The sequence below is a fragment of the Populus nigra genome, chromosome 3 (assembly GCF_951802175.1).
Source record: "Populus nigra chromosome 3, ddPopNigr1.1, whole genome shotgun sequence".
NCBI classification, from domain to species: Eukaryota; Viridiplantae; Streptophyta; class Magnoliopsida; order Malpighiales; family Salicaceae; genus Populus; species Populus nigra.
Genome location: NC_084854.1, coordinates 8,945,132 through 8,967,237, shown reverse-complemented (window position 1 = coordinate 8,967,237; position 22,106 = coordinate 8,945,132). Strand labels below are relative to the sequence as shown.

The following is a 22,106-nucleotide window of genomic DNA, read 5'->3' as shown; positions in this document are numbered from 1 at the left end:
AGGGCAAATCTAAAAGAGTTTACTTTTATTTATCAAAGTTTCTTGCAATTATAGTTTTTATTTAATAATAAATTACTTTTGGATTTGCGAACTTGCTTTTCTTAAATTTCTCTAAAAATAAAATAAAATAAAGGAATATGCATTCATGATAAAGAAAAAAATAATACTGAAATTTAGTTTGAGAAAAAGAAATATGTAGTTGAGCTAATAAGATATTCACATGATAATTAATCTTTTTTATAAAATTATAAATCTGGATATAAATTACTTGCTTATTAATATGTGAGGATTACTAAATAGTTTTTTTTTTAAATTACAAGTTCATGAATTGACATTATCTTATTATGTCTTCTTTTATTATGTTTTTTTATTTTTCATAAATTGTTTTTCTCCAATCATTTTTGTCTTTTTTTCAGTTTTTAATATTTATTTGATTTTAAATTTGTTTTCAAAAAAATTATTTCTTTATAGTGTTATCTCTATAATGTCATCATAGTCTTAAACAAACATTTCAATATTTAATTTGTTTTTTTATTTTAAAAATAATTATTTTTATATCATATAATTAAATAAAAATAATTATTTAAAAAAAAAAAGTCTTACACCTAGTGCAGTCTATCACCTAGATTGTAAATTTGAAAATTTAAATCGTGAAATCTGGATCAACTCAATATATCTAAATCTCATTATTAAAAAAAGCATCTTAATTATTATTTTTTATTGTCAAATTATATTGTTTACGAGTTATCCAAATTATTTCTTAGCTTGCTAAGTCAACTAAATCATGCAAGACAACTCTCACATGTTTTAATTTTAAAATTGATTTTTTAGGTCAAGTGGACGGAGTTTAATAACAATATTAAATAGTTCTTTATAGCTTGAATTTTTATATTTATGTTCAATTTTTTTTATTCAAGTTATAGTGTGTCGCAGCATTAGCATTGTAAACTAGTTATACACATAAACAAGAATGATTATTAAATATTCTTAACATGGATACCTCACTTGTGTAAATTAACAGGACACTAAATGGTGTAACTAAATTACTGTAGTCATATATATAAAACACTATTCATTAGAATATGTTTTTTTTAACATCACCCTTTAGCAACCCATTATTCTTTTTTTTTAATTTAATCATTTAATATTATATTATTTTGGGAATTGTACTTTATAATCTTTTTTTTATATATATATTAGTCTCGTGAATTTAGTTTTTTTCTTTTTAATTTCAACCTTCAACGTTAGATCAATTAAAAGTAGGTCTTGATATAAAAAAATTTATTTGTTTTCTAAGAATTTATCTCAATCTCTTGATTTAGGTTACAAGTTTAATAGATTAATCTAAGTTAATTGGGATTCATTTTTTTTGTTGTTGTTTTTTTCCAATTGATTTTTTTTCAATTTCATTTTTCAATATTGAGTTGGTTAAAAATTAGAATTCATATTTTTTTTTATTTTCTATGGGGTTATCCTGATCTCATGACTTGCGTTGCGAGTTTGAGAGTTTGACTTAGATTGACTTTATTTATTTTTTGGTACCTTTTTTAATTGAGTATTTTTTTTTATTTAGACTTCTGATTTTTTTATTTGCTTTTGATAAGGTTATCTCAATCTCATGACCCTACTCATAGGTGTGGTAGGTTGATCCGAGTTAACTCGATTTATTTTTTTTAATCCTTTTTAATTAAATATTTTTTTTTCAATTTCACCCTCCAACAACTTAATTTTTTTTCCGATTTCATCCTTAAATATTAAGTTATTTAGAATTTGGGCTTCATAATTCTTTTTTATTTGCTTTCTATTAAGTTTTCATAGTCTCATGTATTTAGTTTTTTTTTTCTCGATTTCAACCTTCAATATTGGATTTGTTTGAAATGGAGCTGTGAAAAAAGATTTCTTTGCTTTTATGAATTTGTCCTGGTCTCATCACCTAAGTCACGAATTTAACAGGTTAGCCTAAATTGACTTGGGTTGCTTTTTTTAATTGATTTTTTTTTTCATCCTCCAGCATTGGGTTGGCTGGAATTAGGATTTTTATTTTTTTTATTTGCTTTATATGAGGTTATCTTGATCTCATGATCCGGATTGCAGGTTTAGCAAGTTAACTCAGGGTTATTCGGGTAGTTTGTTTTCTTTTTTAATTTAATATTTTTTAAATTTCATCATTCAACATTGAGTTTATTAAAAATTGGCCTTCATAATTTATTTTAACTTGAATCATATAAGATTATAATAGTCTCATGACCTCGGTTGCAAATTTGATAGGTTACCTAGATCATTTAAATATGTTACAATCTCAATATAACAAATGACATCCAATATATCATCATATCAATATTTTTTTAAAAAATATCTAATATACATTATATTTTGAGTTTATAATTAATTCTTTTATATTAAAAAACATGTTTGCAACACTTAAACGTTTTTCTTACATTCAAAAAAATTAATTGGTCCAACAACACAATACATGACAATGATCTAAGTGGTAATTATCATAGCAAGTACATCTTTCGCATGAACGAGTATTAGAATACATAATAATTCCTTCTTAATTTATACGACCATAATATTAACTTCCCCTTAATAGTTCTGTAATTTTTATGTGTGATTTAACAAGAAAACATTTATAAATTCAATTTCTAGAATATAATTATGTGCTTTATTTATCAACAAATTCAATTGTAAAACATTGATAACTAGATTAGTTGATTAAGTAGTAAGTGGGTTAATATGTTGTTTTGGTCTATTTAAAAAACTTATTTAAATTTGAGAAATAATAGTCATGTTGAAAAAGACAAGTGAATGGAATGCACATCGAATTGACAAATTACTAGTTATTTGATTCATGTTTCTCCATGGGTTGTATATTTGTTTCAAAGAAAAAAATAAGAACATTTACCTAGTTGTGTTTACTGAATTTATTTATTAAAATTAATATTTCATTTAAGCGCATTTATAAGAAATAAGAAAAACAAATGACTTATGTTATAGGCTTGACTATGTTTAATAAGTTGGTTCAATTTGATTAGACGATAAAAAATAGGCGATGATAGTAAACAACAAATATTTTTATATAAAAAAGATAGTACTAACTTAGAAAAAAAAACTTGGAAGCATGAAAATGGATAAAAATAAAGGGATAAAAAATTGACTTGAGTCAACCCAAGTTAGCATGATAGACATATAACCTAGGTGATTAAGGGCGAGCCAACCCGGGTTAGCATACAAAACTCTTGGCCCAGGTTATAAGACCGAGATAACACAAAGCTAATTTAAAAAAAATATCAAATGATGAAATCATAAAATAAATAAGCAAAAAAATAATGACAAACTACATTAACTTTTCAAACACGTAACCTAGGTCATTAGACCAAAAACACTATAAATGGAAAAACTGTGAAGCCCAATCTCTAGCAAATTAAATGTTGAAGGATGAAACAAATAAAAAACATTAATTACACAAAATAATCTAAAACAATTGTAATTAAAGAATGAGGGTGAAAATAAAAATAAAAAATAGATTAGAGTGGGAGGGGGGCAATACTTTTTTATTGGAGGGTTAAATTGAAAAGAAAAATAACTTTAACAAAAGGAGAAAAATCAAAAGAATAAAGACCAAATTAAAAGAAATAATACACCATAAACTTTAATTGAATAATAATATTGAAAACCAATAAAACTTGAATAAAAGAGCCATGAAAGAAAACAGAAATCAAAAGAATAAGAATTGAATTAAATAATAATAATTTATGACAAACTATAATTGAAGGACTAAATTAAAAATAAATAAAAGTTTTATAAAAAGGCCAATAAAAAAAATTAAAAATAAAAAGAATAAGGATTTAAATTGAAAGACCAAAGGCAAAGAGGATCAACATGTACTTTTAAGGAGAGGAAAGAGAAAAGAAGAAGAAGAAGAAGAAGAAGAAGAAGAAGAAGAATGATTATAAGTGATAAATTGCTTATACTTCATCATCATGCATCGTACCAAGAGGAAGAGAGCGTAGTAGCACTTTTAACAACATAACAAAAAGGAATGTGTGGTCACTTGGAGGCATCCCACTCGCCCATCCAAAGAGCATAGGTGCCTCCCACACGCTAGGACATGGTGTGCACGTGACAACATCTTTTTGAATTAAAAAAATAATTCAACATTAAAAGACCGAAAATTCCCTCCATTAATATTGAAATAACATGACAAAAACCCTCTACAACAGAATGAAATTACCCTTGTACACAAGCCTTGTTTGTTTCTTATTCAAAGGGAAAAAATGTCTTTTTATCATGTTATAGACAATGAAAAGACAAAAATGCTTTTATTCAACAATTCTAAGTTTTTTGTACTTAAAGGGTACATTAGTCCTTTTACTATACTAAAAGTTAAAAAGACACATGTACCCTCTAACAATCTTGTAATGACCAATGAGTTAATAAAAATGATCGTATTACCCCTAACAGCAAGGCGCCTCATTTTTTCTTCGAAAAGGCAGAATTTCAATCTTATGATTTCACCTTCCTTTCTTATATATATATATATATATATATATATATATATTACTAAATTTGACAATAATGAAATTCAAATAACTTTTTTTACTATACCACTATAATTTTTAGATTGAAGAAAACACTACAACTAACATGGAAACTTAAAGAAAAATTATATGACCTGATTTAGTTTTGCTGTGATAACAACTAATGCAAACATGATGGGTGAGAACTCTTGAATCCACATTTAACAAAGAACTAAGCCAATAAAGCTAAATCATATTAAAGGATATCAAAAACTCGACACAATGATTACTTGAATCAACACATCGAAGTTATTGGAATGAAAACTTTAACCAAATGGTTTTAAGGAATCACGATCTAGAAGTATAAGAAGAATGTCACAAAGACAATTGATTTTTGATAAGTCTAAGAAAAGTTCAATGAAGAATCAAAAGTATAAACAACCTCTTATACACAAAATATTATTTTGAAATCAAAGTATGTAAAAAAAAATACAAGCTAAATAATCCTCTTTATAATAAGTAAAAATGTCCTAAGGAAGGCTTAAAAAATAATAAAAAGATTACTAATCCAAAAAGGAAAAGGAATCCTAAATTGAATAGGAAAATAATTTAAATCTTGTATAGTATCTTCTGGACCTTATTGCAATGAATTTCTATTGTCTGATCGCTATGAAAGTTTAACCCTATATAAAAAAAAGACACATGGAATTGTTTGACACAATTTCAACTTGATCCAATGGTTGACTCAAAAGTTATATTTGTTAGTGTAAAACCATGTATTAGAAAAACTAAAGTCTGAAACTGACTTAAGCTTGTCCAACTATTGTATGGATCATATTAATTAAAGCCTGATCATTTATTATTGAAGTTTAAAAGCTTGACTTGGCTTAAATATCATGAATAAGTCTATTGAGTGCCTCTTTAATCTTCTTGCTACCTGACTTTGTAATTAACCCAAGTAACACCTCTAATGGATCATTTGATGATACTTGTTGTTCTCATTAAGAATAAGGTGTAAAAAAGGACCTAAATGGATTAACTTCATCATTATACAAGCCAAGTTATATGTTTCATGGCTTAAGTGAAAACTCAAGATGCACCATATTGAACTACTTCCAAGCTTCATCATCTCGTCGTATGAATGATGTCATATCATGTACTCAACAGTTTCTAGAGACATAAATAACATTTGCAGCCTAGGATTAATTAGGAAGTATTTTAATTTTTTATATGTAATAAGTGTCCTTCCACTATTAGGCTTATACTGAGCATGATTACATGTTTTATACTTAGTAATATTTGCATATTCACTATCATACCCGATATCGTGGTGAACTTTAAAATTTCTTGAAACAAAAGAACATTTATCTAGCATTTTGTTCTTAAAGAGGAAATGATCTAGTTTAAGGAGTCGCCACCTACTATTATGATCACTAGAAACCCTAATTAGTCAACAAAGATTCTATTGTATGGGATTGATTATGCAAAAGAAAAGATATTATCACCATTTAAGTGTCTTATCTGAGGTAAGCTGCATTGCTGATTTTGTCTTAAATTTGCGAAGGATTTGTTGTTTTATGTTTTAATGGTTTGCCTATAATATTTCTAACTCTACCGCCAATAAATATCCAACTACAAATATTTCCAACTCTGGCGTTAATAAATATTATGTGAAGAAAATGTATGATATTTCTGACTTTGACTCTAGTGAATAATGGGATTGATATTTTTTACTCTAGCGTCAATAAATATCAAAGTTGATATTCCTAACTTTGGCGTTAGTAAATATCAGGATTGATACTCGTTGTAAATCCATTTACCTCAAACAATTTTGGATTGAGTTTTTTTTAAATGGTCTTCCGACCCGTGAGAATGACAGAAGTGGGCTTTGGACTCTTTCAAAAAAGATGGGTTTTTGGCATGGTGGATGTGGGCTCAATGGGCCATTATATCTAGACCAAGCTCTTTGTTGTAATCCATTTTTGGGTCCCCCCACAAAAATAAAAATATATAGCCGGAAGAAAATTAGAAAAATAATAAGAGGTGGGAGCGCTCAGAAAGAATCAGAAAAAAATTGATTAAGAAGGTTCAGAATTGCAAGGAGTGAAATTTTTGACAGTATATTCTTGAAGGAGGAGAGCCTTGTTGAAAGAGAAAATTTAATTTGAAGAGAAAAGGGGCAAATTTGGATGTTTATGGACTCAATTGGATTTTATTGAAGGTTTATTTGAATTTATAAAGGTTTTGATTGCAAGGAAAATTGAGTTTTAAGTCAATTTAGGCTTTAATTGGAAGAAATTAAAGTTCTGTGGTTAAATTATAATTTTTGAGAGTTGATTTGGTTAAATCAAGGGCCTAATTGCATACATATTGAAGTTTAAGGGTCAATTAGGGACTTAATTGAGAAAATTTGAAACCAGGGACCAATTTGGAAAAGGCGCGTAAATAAGAGGGGCTGTATTGGATTTGATCCGGGGCCAAATTAAAGAAATTGAAAACTGGAGGACTGATTTGAAAAGGGGCAGGAACTGTTCATTTTCTTCCCCAACGAGCTGCCCGAGTGGCCGACTTCTAGGCGTGTTTTCTGCCTCGTTTGGCCCCTAAATCCGACAAAGCATGCACCAACATGTCCACATGAAACCCTTTTATCCCGGAGAATGGTCCGGTTGGGTCGAAAAAGTTAGAAACGGGTCCGTTCATTGGCCCGAAGTGGCCACCTCGGGCAGTTCACAGCCTGGAGCTGCCAAATTTGGCACCTCGAGTTGCACACTTTGAGTCAACGGTTGAGATGCTTCCCAACTGAATCAAGGGCTGTAATTTTTCCACAACGTAGACAAGATTGCCCTCTTCCACTTTCTATAAATAGAGTCGGATTTGATGATCGGAGGGGGGAGAAATTCGGGTCCAAAGTCAGCCAAAAACCAGTATTTTCACCCAATTTCTGCAGATTTTTCTTCTTCTTCTTTCTTCCTCTGCCACAGGAAACCGACACCGTCTTCCTCCAACCCCACCGCTGCAACCACTGGCTGAACCACCTCATCACAGCAGCCACAACCCCTTCGACCAAACAACAGCAGAACCACCGCGAGAGGGAAGAGCACCGTGAGAAACAGAAGAAGAAAGGAGAAGGAGAGGAGAACAGAGTAAGGGAAAACACAGTGAAGAAAGGGAAGAAAAGCTCACCACCGTCCAAAAAATATATGATTTTATGTAATTTTATTAATGTATTTTGACCAATATCGGTTTGTATTTTTATACTATAAAGATACAAATCCGGTATTAAAATACCCAGTTTTCGTCAAGACATAAAAAAATCAAATAAATTAAAAATGTTTTGTTTTCATGCATACGGCCTAGACTCTCCAATATATATATATAAATATTATAACATCATATTTTCACACAACAAAGGAAATTTCAAAAACAATATATGTATTAGCATGCATTTTGGCTTTAATAACCAGTTTATTCAAGCCATGAGAACTAGGCCAATATTTCAAAAATTCTAAAAAAATCTTTTTGTCTTATTTTAGTATTTGGGATTACGAATTTATACATAAAATGTATTCCTGATATTAAACATATGGTTTTTTTTTACTTAGACATTAGAACGGTTAGGTTTTACCCGATAAGATAAGGACCTCCTTATTGAGGAGGACTTTTCTTGAACCATAAACGGACCAACAACTAGAAATACCATAACACCTTAGTTTTTTTATCAGACAATCAAACAATGCAGCTTACCTTAAGTAAGGCGTATTTGGGGTGCTAATACCTTCCCTTTACGCAATCAGTCCTCGTGCCCGATCTCTGAGACCAGTTAGGGTTCCTAGTGACCAAAATACTAGGTGGCGACTCCCATTCCATTTTTCACTGCTAAGAGGCAAAGAATTCCTTGTCTCCCTATATTTACCAAATATATACCTACACTTGAGGGTGGACGATCGCCGCGACGTCGCGCACCCGCGACACTTTTCATAGGCTTGATAAGGGCCCAATGGGCCATTTTATCTAGACCAAGCTCTTCATAGGCTTGATAACCTTGTTATCAAGCCCAAAAATACATGCAAAAACAACATTTTGTTTTTGCTAAAAACACAAAATGATTTCTTTGTTTTGTTGTTTTTTTTAAATTGTTTTCTTATGTTAATCATGGTATTTATTTTTTATGCTAAATTATACAAAGAGATGTTTTTTTTTTCTTGGCCATATGAAAAGTTTTAAATAAAAATAGATGGTTAAAATTTTTTATTTTTTTATTTTAACAATTGCTAAAAAATAAATCCATGCATCACATATATTTGTTTTTACTAATTTTACATTCACACCTTTTCAAGCACATAATTACAATTTACACCATGATTGAACATATTTCAACCTTCATTGATAGATAAAACTTCCAGATTCAAACAAAGGACCGCCTGAACAGTGGCAAACTATGGTGGCACGTGGACAACACACGCTTTCATGACTGGAGGCGCATGTAGGTGATGCTCCAGTGTCTTGGGAGGTGTGTGATGACGTGGATCAGGAAGTTCTTCCTCTCCTCTTTAATCTTATGCTAATGGTAAAGTTCATCGTCCCCTATAAACAAAAACATCACATAAGTAAAGTTTTTCTCATTTATCAAATCTACTTATCTTTTTTCCTCACATGTTATTTTTCTTTTCTTCTTCTTCAAATGGCTACAACTGCCATCATAGATGAAGGATGTTAGGTGTTTCTAATGAATGGCTGGTGATGGTGGCTAAATGGGAGTTGATGGGTTGAGAGAAATAGGATTTTAGAGAGAAAATATGTTGGGTCTTCGGTTGCAACACTATTTTAAACCAAGTTTTTGGATTTTGATGCCAACGAGAGGGGGCTACTGCGGACTGGTAGGTGTTGTCGTGTGTGGGCTGGAAGTTGCTACTGAGTTTAGAACTGTTAGATCCGTGTGAGAGATAGGTTAAAGAAAAGAAGTAGGATGATGTTACTGTTCACGATGGGAGGCTTCAGTTGGCGAGGGATGGTTTTGGTTTTTATTGGATGAATGTTGGCAGGGAGAAGAAGGTGAAGCTGCTGCTATGGCTAGTGCATGCCATGGTGGTTGAGGAGCTGCGATTGTCGATGATGGATGCATGCTAATACAGGAAGAGAAGAAGGGAAAGGTTCAAATTGGCTTGTGAGGGGGTAGGCTGGCCTTGTATGGTCTCGTAGGCTTGAGACCTTGAAGGGTTTAGAAAAGATCTGGTGGTTGGCGACTCCCCTTCGAAAATAGGTTTAGGTTTTTTTTTGTCTTAAATGGGCGTGTATGAAAACAAAATCTTGGCTAATGCTTCCCCTCTCTCCTATATACACTGGTATCTATATTTATAATACAAGAGTCTCATAGCATATGATAAACAAAATCTCAAACAAACTCATTCTCTTGTTAAAAAATTTAAATTTGATTAGAATTAAAAATCAAATTTTAAAAATAGATAACTATCATTATCTTGATGATCTTTTTAATCTAAAGATTACGAGAGAATAACCAAAATACATTATAATCCTTAGTTTTCTCACAAGTTGACAAATCACACCTTTAACCGAAATCGATCCCTAATCTTTTAATAAATAACTTTAACCCCTTTAAAATTTAAATTAAAAGAAAATAGGTCAAAATTTGGGTTATATCATGTGCTCAACAATCTTCCAAGACATAAATAACCTTTGCAACCTAGGATTAATTAGAAAGTATCTTAATTTTTTATATGTAATAAGTGTTGTTCAACTATGAGGCTTATACCAAGCATGCTTACATGTTTTATACTTAGTAATATTTGCATATTCATCATAGCACAACATGAAAAAAATTTGTACACATAATTTTTTTTGTATTCTAGGCTAAGAAGTTTCATCATGGATTTGGCTATATAAAAATTATCTTTCTGTCTGGGAACATGTTTTTTTTCCTATTGAAGGATCTGATCATAATCAGCCTCACTAAGCCCTAAATCAAACTTAATGGTAAACACTTGTGTTATGGTCAATAACTTATTGTTAGTTGTGCACTCATCCCATAACGGTTCATTCGAATCTTTCAAAAGTTCAAAAAACTTAGTTATATCTATATTTAGTTCTTCATTTAAAGGAATTTTAATGTTAACTTTTACTTAAATAATCATAATTCATTTTCATTGCACTCATTTCCATACTCCTATAAGAATTTATATTCCTCATCGCAAATACATGTATATTGCTAGAACTAGAAGTTGAACCAACCATCATTAACATGGTTTCATAAGGAACATATTGTTTAAGATGTGCAAATCAATCTAAGTATTTTTCAACAAACTATTTTTCAAATAGATGCATTGTCACGACATCTTTATGTTGAACCTTTTATTTTTTTTTTACTTTGCACATGGATATCAAGTTTCACCATCACTAATGTCATAACCCAATTCTGGGTTATTCCCTACAAATTCATTTATTTATTTATTTATTTCAAAATAAAAATCAAAAAAATAAAATAAAGGCTAGCAACGTGGAGAAAGCAGACCGGGAAATCAAGCTGCAATTTTTGGAGGACATTCAAGGATAATTGTACCTCATTATGCCCAAAAATGGAGAAAAAAAATGCAAATTCAATGTCAAATTAAATGATTATTAGACGAATTTGCATAAAAATTAAGTCTAAGGACATAATTAAATTTTTAATAGGCCAATTTGATTTAATCATGGGCCAAATTAAATTTTAATTATGTTTAAGAATTAATTTGGGTCCAGTTGAAGGATTTAATTAAGTGCAAGGACTTAATTATACTTTAAATGGGTCAAATTAATTTTATTTGGGGCTTAATTGGTGAAACATTAAGTTTGAAAGCCTAATTTAGGCTTAATTGAGAAGATTGGAATTTTAAAAGACCAAATTTAATTTTTACCAAGTTATTTCATTGAAATTAGGGGACAAATTGTAAGAAAATTGAAGTTTTGGGGTCAATTAGGGGTTAAATTGAAGAAATTCGCTGCCAGGGACCAATTTGCAAAAGGCGCTGGACTATAGGGGCCTAATTTGACAAACACCGGGGACTAAATTGAAGAAATGAAAACTTTAATGGTCAATTAGGAGTTAAATTGGAAAAATATGAGACTAGGGACTAATGTGCAAAAAGCGCTTAAATTCAGGGTTCCAATTGAAATTCGGCAAGGGTGTGATTACATTAAATCAAAAGTTTAATGGTCAATTAGGGGTTAAATTGTAAAAATCCGAGACCAGGAACTAAAGTGCAAAAGGCGCATAAATCCAGGATTCCAATTGAAATTCGGCAAGGGTGTAATTGCATTAAATCAAAAGTTTGGGTCAATTAGGGGTACAATTTCATAAAAGTGAAAGTTGGAGGACTGCTTTAAACTTTAGAGAAATCTCTTTTTAAAACCTAAAATGACGCCGTTTTGAGTTATAAAAAAAATAAAGAGAGAGACAAGACGACGCGTTGTCTGGTCACTATTCATTATCTTCCTTATTTTTCTGGAAAAACTGGTTCAGTCACCTCCTTTGCGGGTTCATTTAATGCATTAATGTCCACCAAATTTGCCAAACCGTGCACGAAACTGATCACCAGACATCCCTCTACGTCTAGGTATGGTCGTCACCGGCTCACTGGCACATAAACGGACGTGGCACCACTCCAAAGAGGCCACCCCAGGCAGCCTGCAGCTGCAGTTTGACAGTGCACCATGCCTACTTTGAGCCAACGGTTGAGATCCTTCCCAATCGAATCAAGGGCTAGAATTTGTTTCCCTGTGTAAACAAGATTGCCCTCTTCCACCGCCTATAAATAGAGGAGGATTTCATGGCCTAAGAGAGAAGAAAATCGAACTCAAAGTTGGCTGAAAACCAGCCTTCCCTGCCCATTTTTCCTGCAACCAATCCTTTCTCTGCTTTCTCTCTCCAGTGTGGCCTTCAGCCACCACCACCTTCATCACCCGTCTTCTCACCATCATCCCCACCTCCAATAGCCATCAAACCATCTCACGTGGTGGTTGCATCACTTCTCTCTCTTCTTTGTACAAATCCCTATTCTCTGCCACTGTGACCTCGGCAGCAGCGGCAACAATAGAAGCAGCGACCACCACCTTGTCCAGAAGCTCTTCTCCTTCCTAAAGGCAGCCATGGTAGCAACTTTCTTCTCAGCCACTCCAACAGCTCCAACCGCGAGCTTCCCTTCTCCTTCACAGGCCTCTGTTTCTTCTTCTTCTTCTAGCGGCGACCAGAGCCAGCCACCGGCCTCACCACCCCAGCCACACCGTGCGCCACTAGTCACGCCACCAGCTCCCTCAATGTCAGGTAAGCCTCCCTCCTCTCTTCTTATTCTTCTCCCTCTCTGCTACTGCCGCATGAGAACAGTGCAACGTGAATTATAATTCACGTTGCACTATCTCATGCAACTTAGTCACTGGACTGCCAGTGACTAAGTTGCTTTGGGATGGACCTGTCCTAGCCCAGCCCAATTGGCTAGGCTGGGTCCAGCCCGTCCCCAAATTAAAAAACAATATGTTGGGCCGAGTTCGGCCCAACCTTTTTGGGCCAATGCTAGCCCACCTATTTTTAGGCCTGTGCTTGGCCCAGCCCACATGTTTAAATAATATTTAATTAATATATATATATAATAATAAAATAAATAAAATAAAAATTTCAAAAATCCTTTCAAAAAATTATGATTTTCTCAAATATTTTTCTACCAATTTTGCATAATATCGGGATGTATATTTACACTGTAAAATATAAATTCGATATTAAAATACCTGATTTTCTCCGAAATTTTTCATAAAAAAAAATCAAAGCATTTTCAAAAGTAAAAAAATATATATTTTGTTGCATACGGTCAAATCCTAAAAAATTTTCAAGCACATTTTTTATTAAAACAATGCATCTTTTTCATGTTTTTTAAAAAATAAAAAATGAATATCGTAACCAGTATATAATTATCCTTTAGGATTTGGCCAACATGTCAAAAATTTCTTTCCGACCTTTTTTTTAGGGGTCTAAATGTAGATTTTAATATTTATAGGGTGTAAAATTACACGATAAAGTACACCCTCAGGTATTAAAGATACAAGGTGTAAATAAATGCAATGCTAAAATTCAGACTTTAGAACGGTTAGGATTTAACCCAATAAGGTAGAGACTCCCTCATGAAGGGAAATCTGCCTTGAACCTTAGAAAATACCAACGAATAGAAACTCGACCTATAAAAACAATTAAACAACAATGCAGCTTACCTTAGGTATGGTGCACTAGAGGTGATACGTCTTCCCCTTGCACAACCAGTCCTTTACACAGACTCTCGCAGACCATAGGTTCCTAGTGACCATAATACTAGGTGGTGACTCCTAAACATTAATCATAATTTTATGATTAAATCCAAAAATTTTCCCAACACACAACACCCCTCGTCAGGAGGCACGACAGAAATACTCTGTCGTCGCCAGATGACGTCGCGCCGCCCCGCGACAACTAATATTCTTTGGATTACAAATTACAAAATTAATAAAATCTTCAATCTCTTTAAGAAAATCTTGCCTATACAATCTATCATTTGCTCTTAATACATCAAAGAACAATTATCTATTATTTATGAAACTTATATAATATATTGATACCAATAATTTTTTTAGATTAACAAAGATTATCACCCTAATATTATTAACCAAACACATTAGGGAGATCAAATAGATAGTTATTATGTAATGCAAAATTTTGAACTAATAACTTACAAATACTAAAATGCTAGTAAAACATACCAATAACAAATTCAACTATTTATTAAAAAAGAATCACCATTAATCTACACAAGCCAACTATTAATTCACAATAAAAAATCCATAAACCATCATTTCTTAAATTCCAAATAACTCAGTTCTTCCAATTTAAAAAAATATAATTCATGTTGCAATAACCATCAATCACTTTATAAGTTGGAACATGCTTAACCCTAATTGTTATCAATTCCACACTAATTTAATTTCATTGAATTTTTAACCAAACCATAAAATTAACAAATAAAATAATTGGTATCCAACAAACTACCCATTATTTATTCAATTCAAGAATATATAACATTAGTTAACACCCAAATTATTATCAATTCCACATAAATTGAATTTTTTTAAAATTTTCAACTTAACCATAAAATTGATAAAAAAAAAATAATTGGTACCCATTAAATTAGGCATTATTTTTTCAATTCTAACATGTCAACTAAGTTACAAAATCACACTCAATTTTATCAAGTGAAAATTATCCAAGTTCCAAACAAACCTCAAAATACAAATTCTATATTAATTCACTAAAGTTTTATATGTACAACAAGTAAAATACTTAAATATAAAAGTAAATTACAAATACTATAAAACATTTTTAATAGATTAACTTTTTTTTTATAATTATCGAGAGTATATTGAGAAGGTCATAAAGCGAATAGCCAAAGAGAAGTACAAGCGATATAAAAAAAAAAAAACTGATCTACTACAGCAAACAACAAGAAGACTACCTAAGATTTCTTATTACACCATAATTTGATGTCATCAGAAGATAAATTAATAGATTAACTTGAAATATAAATGGACAGGTTTGCGGCTTGGTGAAGTAAAGCTTGACATGAAAAGAAACAAAGAAGGTTGTGTTTGAATAGGCCTTAATTGGGAGAGTTGTTGCACTGGCACTGGCGAGTTATGGTAGCACAACTTTCTTTCTTTTTTTTTTTTTTTTTTTTGATTATCGTGGGTGTCCGGGCCAGCTTGCGCGCACCTCGACTAATCCCACGGGCCCTGAAGTTAACGACCATGTAAGCCTCCAGTGGCCATCATATGAGCAACCATAGGGTTTGAACCTGAGACCTAAGAGGGAGCAAACCCCTTAGTCCCAAGCTCTTAACACTAGGCCACCACCTAGATGGTTGGTAGCACAACTTGTGAAGATGGGTGGAGGTTTCAGTGAGAGAATGAGAGAGGTGGAGGTTGTGGCTTAATTTTGAAAGGAGATAAATAAATTTATGGAGGTTGTGTTTGAATAAGAGTTGTCAAATTTTTTTTCAAATCACCAACAAAAAATTTTTTTGGTATTTTTGTTGGGTGATTTAGTCGGAAATGCAGATGAATTTTTTAAAATTTTTTTAATTATTTAAAATTATTGATAAATTTTTTTTTTCATTGATAAACTATGACACAGTAATTTGATAGTGTTATTATTATTACTTTCTTTGATTTTTTAATAGTGTAATTAATTATAATTAGGTTTTAATCATTATCACACTTTGTCTTCTTGAATCCGTAGGTAAATGCATTCTAGAATCTTCCATTTCCACAAAAATATCCCAGATCAAGTTCAATATCTTCTTTCTAAAATAAAAACAACTATTTCCGAACAAATCTCAATAATGCAGACTTGATTGTTCACAAAATCTCAATATAAATGGACAACTATTGCTTGCAATACAAGACTCATTATGGAAGATGACTTTTCTTGGCAGCGAGTGAGTGGATCGTGAACTCAGTTGGTGAAGTTGACGGTAAGGAAAGATAAGACTGCATGCCGCGGTGCTACACTCTTTTGTCCCATATTGAATTTGTGAACATGTTAAAATGCAAATGGTCAAGTGTCTAGCCCTTCCCCACACACACAAAAAAATTTAATAAAATAAAAACTATTTTTTAATGATATTTTTTATTAAATATGCTAGATAGTATCTCCTAATAGGTTCATATGACCTCCTACCTACTTGTCTCCCATATAATTTTGATAATCTTTTTATTAAATAACACAGAACATATTATCAAAATCTTTAGATTTACCGTTGGATTTTTCCATCCGTATATGTATTACCATTCTCTTGGTAAAAAAATTACAGATAAAATCACCGACGGAAAGTCTCTGTCAGTAAATCTTTAATCAGTAATTTTTTGTCCGTCGGTAAGCCCGTTGATAATAAAAAAATATTATTATCGATGGATTTACTGGCGGAAAAAATGAGCAAAAAAAATATTTCATTCCGTCGGTAATTTCCTCAAAAACAAACCGTATGTAATTTCGTCGGTAATTATTTAAAAATATATATATATTTTACAAGACTATAAAATAATTAAATTAATATTAATCAACACTCTATAATACTCAAAATGCATGGAAAAAAAAGAAAATCAACTCAAAAATATTTGCAACAAATAAATAACACGAAAAAATAAATTCAACTAAAAAAATTCATATGGAAAAAATTTAAAAATCCTATAAATAAATCAACTAAAAATTGATCTCATATGAAAACAAATCCTACAACAACATTCATACAATTATTAAGAACAAAAACAATTAAAAATAAAATAAAAAACAAATATAGTGAAAAAAACACAAAAAAAGAAGAAATTTTTTTTTTTTTACCTTAATGTAGTTGCAAGTGAAGCTAAAGAGAAAAATAAAAAAAATTTCGTAAAGTATACTAATTAAAAAAAAATAAGAAGAAAAAATAAGAAAGGAGAAGAAGACATACCTAGGCATGGAGGAGAAGAGAAGGAGTTGAGGAGAGAAGAGAAGTAGAAGAAGAAGAAGAAGAAGAAGAAGAAGAAGAAGAAAGGAGATGGGTTTGTTGTGAAATTAGGGATTCTAGGCTTTTTATTCGGGTGTTTACTGACGAATAATTAAATATTAATATTGTTAATCATTCCGTCTATAATATTTAATTTAAATTTTGAATTTAATCAAAAAATTTTATAAACCGTCAAATATCACCGATGACTTTTCAATCCGTTGGTGATTCCGTCTGTAATATATAATTTAAATTTTTCAGAAAACCGCCAAATAACACTGACGACTTTTCAATCCGTCGATGATTTTGTCTGTAAAGAACATTAATTAATAGTGCAATTGGAAAGTGAATAGTTCCAGAGCTCTCTGTAAAATACCAACGGAATGTTCCGTCGGCGATTCCTTTTGTAAAATGGCACGTCATCATTTTTTTCTTTGTTTTAATTATTATTTTTCTCACTGTAATTCCCTCGGTAAATACCGAGGAAATATTTCCGTCGGTAAAATCTGTCGGTAATTTACCAACGAAAATAGTCTCTCGATATTTCCATTTGTATTTATCAATTTTCTGGTAGTGATGTAAGCATAAAAGATTATCATAATAATCAATATATGTGAATATTCTATCTCAAATAATTTATTTAAAATGAACTATTTTTTGTCGGATGTAACGTATTATGACAGTTAAATCTTTGATCATTCCAGTATCTTCTAATTTATCCTTTGAGGCAAATGATACTATTCTATCTGTCCATCGTCTTTTCCTTGGCATATTTAACATGTTTAAGCATTTTTCTATATATTCCTTCAATGCAACATCAACAGTACAATCCAATCAAACAAGCTCCACTATCTATAGTGGGTTTGAAATTCATGGACGGCAGGCACCATCTTTCATAAACTCATGTCCAACGCACATTGCAATCCAATTCTCAGCTTTTTTTAGCCACAAACTTTGGTCAAACACTAATTTAAAAAATGTTCATATCGCATACACTTGGCAATGCATGATATATTATTCATAAATAAAGAAAATTAATTAATACGTCCCCAGCTTCCACTAATTTTCTGCTACAGTCTGCACGCCTACCAACTTTAATTTTATGTGCTGCCATAAACACCACCAAACCTCACTATCTACAAGTATAAATATAGCTCTATCTTTCCATTCTCCCCTCACAAAAAACTTGCGAGTGTAATACATATAGCTAAAACAACATTCCTCTTACATATAGTATACATACATAGTATCTGATAATTTTAGACCTTAGGCTTAAGAAATGGGCAATTTGAAGTGTTTAGCAATTATTGTTCTCCTTGTTGCAACTTCGGCCGTGAGTGAAAGCCGGGTTGCGAGAAAAGACTTGGGCCTGGACCTTGGAGGGCTAGGGGTAGGGCTGGGTGTTGGAGTGGGTATAGGGCTGGGTGGTGGTGGATCAGGCTCTGGTGCTGGAGCGGGTTCGGGTTCAGGTTCAGGTTCTAGGTCTGGGTCTAGTTCAAGTTCAAGCTCATCTTCTTCTTCGTCAAGTTCTAGCTCCGGGTCGGGTGGTGGTTCTGGTGCTGGGTCAGAAGCTGGTTCATATGCTGGTTCTAGGGCTGGCTCCGGGTCGGGTGGTGGTTCTGATGCTGGGTCAGAAGCTGGTTCATATGCTGGTTCTAGGGCTGGCTCTGGTTCAAGAAACGGTCGGGGTTAAAGAGCATGGAGGACTTGGTATGTTGAAAGAAGAATAATGGAGTATTGCATATGGTAGTGTGACGATTTGCACTCCTACGATGGTGGTTGAAATCATCGTGGTGTTTTGTGATTTGTTGCTCTATGCTCCTTTTTCGTTTTTCTTTTTCTTTTAATAAACTCTAGATTGATTTACTAATAAGATTAAAAATATCATATTGATAGTAAATAAAATGAATAAAAAAATAACAATAACTAATATAAAAAATGAAAGATAAAATTGAAAGAAGGTAAGCTTAAAAAAAAACAAAAAAAACAAGCAAACTCGGATAAAACTCTTAAACCTGATTAATCTTCTAAACTCACAACTCATGAAATTCTAAACTTGAATTCAATTAAAAAAACTCAATTTTCAACCAATTTAATGTTCAAGAATGAAAAAAATTCCAAATATAAAAAAATAGTAATCAAAAGAATAAGGATTAAATGTGATAAGAAAAAAAAATTGAGGATGAAATCATTAAAAAAATCAAATTTAAAAATTATCTCAAATAAATCAAATAAGAGTTAAAAGAATGAAGACCAAATATAACATATAAAAAAATTAGAGGATGAAATTGAAAAAAAAACAAAATTTTATAAATTATTTTAAATAAAATAAATAATAATCAAAAGAACAAGGACCAAATATGAAAGAAAATTAAGGGTTGCTTTGGAAATTTAAAGGGAGGTGCGGAAATCAAGGATAGAGAAGAAGAAGAGAGAAAAGGTTGTTAGTGGCAAATCGGAGGTCAATAAGCTACATGTAACGTCTAGAGATGAAAGGCTCATCAAGACAATTCAAATACTACCCTGAAAGCTATTGTTTGGTCATTTAATGCGTCCTTACAGAAGGCCCGAATGACACGACCACAACCAATGCGTTGACGCGTCAATACACGCGTCAATATTTTTTTTAAGATAATATATATATATATATATATATATATATATATATATATTTGTTAATTACCAAATTGTCTTAAGTCAACTTGATTATAACAAAAAAAAACTATGATGAAAATGCAAAAAAAAAAAACCCTTAGATGTGATTTAAAGAAATTTTGTTTTTAAGGATAATTAAATAATTTGAATGTGCTTTGAATAGTGAAAATATGAAAAGTCCTTCTACGCCAGTTTAAAAAAATGTTTTAATTAAAAATAATTTAGTTATTTTATTATCGTTTTAAAATGTTTAAAAAACTTATTTGTTCCTTGTCAATGATTAATTTCACCCTGTAAAAATATCATACTACCCTTAATAACTTGTTCATTGGTTTTTTTAGAATGATAAATGACTATTGCACTGTTTCAATCCATAATACCATATGTCTTGATCTATAGTGAAACACTAAGCCATTTTAATTAATTTATTTTTAATTTAACAATGTGGGTAAATAAAGGAAGCTCCTTGTGAGTAAATAAAAGAAACTAATGATTATATCTCAAAACTTTCACTTGGGCTGTTAAATATTTGAATATTTTTTTTTATTTTAGTATTGGGTTAATTGAGAATTAAGTTTTTTATTTTTTTTATTTATTTTATACAGAATTATCTTGATATGACGACCTGGATCACGAGTTTGGAAGGTTTACCCAGTTTGACCCTATAAATTTTTTATTCTTTATTAATTGGGTTTCATAATTTTTTTATTTGTTTTTCATGGGGTTATCTTGATCTCATGACCTGGGTAATGGATTTGGTAGGTTGACTCAAATTATTTTTTGTTCGTTTTAATTAAATATTTTTTTTTTCAATTTCACCCTCTAACAACTCAATATTCTTTTTTTTTTTATTTTATCTTTCAATATTAAGTTGTTTCAGAATTCAACTGCACACTTTTTTCAACTTGCTTTTTATGGAGTTATCTCAGTCTCATGAATTTATTTATTTTCTCAATTTTTACCTTCACCATTAGATCCGTTGGAAATTGACCTTTGTAATTATTTTTATTTGTTTTTTTATGAAGTTATTTTGGTTTTATAACCTAGATTGCGAGTTTAATAGGTTGACTCAGGTTTTTTTTATCCTTTAGTTTAATTGATCTTTTTTTCTATTTCATCTTTCAATATTGAGTTGGTTGGAAATTGAACTTCATAAATTTTTTTTAATTGCTTCTTATATAGGGTTATCCTGATCTCATACCCTGGTTTGTGAGTTTAACATGTTATTTCTTCTTTTAACATTGAGTTGATTATCTTCATAGTTTATTTAATTTACTTTTTATAGAGCTATTACGATTTCATGACCTGAGTTATATATTTGATAAGTTAATACAAATCGATCCACTATGTCATAATCTCTATATTTATAAAACAAATATAATTCAATATGTCTTTATATCAACATTTAAAAAAGATATTATTCAACATGTATTATTTTTTAAGTTTATAATTAAAAATAATTATTAGAAAACAAAAAATAATTTTTTTATGTTAAAAAAAATTATTTGGCAAGAAGCACTAGAGGGGCCAATATTCTAGTCCATGCTACAGCTAATATATATCTGTTCCATATATACAAAAATCAAAATTAAATTCACTTATGAGTAATCATTTATTGTAACCAGTTTCTTAGTATGTGCTTCATCGCACATGTTTTCATTAACTAATTTATAACATTTTTGCTACTTTCTAATATATTGTTTAAAATTATTTACACTACTAAAAAATAAAAATAAAAACACCAAAGGAAAATAGCTTTTCATGGTTTCCAACAAAATTTACAACAAAAAATTTATGCCAATAATTTTATACGGAAGAAATGATGGAATAAAAATTAAAATATTAAAAAACAAATTCTAGTTTTTAAAATAAATTAAAACCTAACAGTTCTCTCCTACACTTTTAACTTACTTCTTTCATATAATAATATAGAATCCCTCTCCCCTCTCTCAGACAAAAAGAACCTAACAACCTCCACTCACAAATCCAGCGACCACAACTCATCAGCGCCGGCCAACCCAAGATCTCTCCAATAGCGTAATCTTCCATTTCTTTGTTGTATCTTTTTTCAAGCTTTACTTCATGAATATAAATTAACAATACTGAATAAGATTTTATAAATAAATATTACCTTTCTTAAAAATTATTAGTGTATGTCTTAAAGTGTAAGAAATAACATAAGAAAATAACAAAAACTAATTCAATAATTTGATGAATTTTGATGTTATTCATCAAATTATATTATCCCAAAATAAATATAAAATTTTAAAATATTTAAATTATATCAAAATTCATTAAATTATTAAAATACATAAAATGTATGATGTGAGTAAAAATTTTATTCAGGGCTCCATTTAACTTTTAACCTAATAGTATTACATTC

At 30.7% G+C, this 22,106-nt stretch overlaps 1 protein-coding gene across 1 annotated transcript; it reads left to right on the top strand.

Moving 5' to 3' along the window:
- Positions 1–18,236: 18,236 nt before the first annotated feature.
- LOC133690165 (GPI-anchored hemophore cfmA-like) lies at positions 18,237–18,950 on the top strand. The gene has a single exon (XM_062110381.1). It carries the CDS (start codon positions 18,348–18,350, stop codon positions 18,759–18,761), a length of 414 nt encoding a protein of 137 aa, XP_061966365.1. The 5' UTR covers positions 18,237–18,347; the 3' UTR covers positions 18,762–18,950.
- Positions 18,951–22,106: the final 3,156 nt, after the last annotated feature.

What these genes read in the sequence shown, in the direction of transcription:
- LOC133690165 (XM_062110381.1), top strand. Translation starts at nt 18,348, where the DNA reads ATGGGCAATTTGAAGTGTTTAGCAATTATTGTTCTCCTTGTTGCAACT.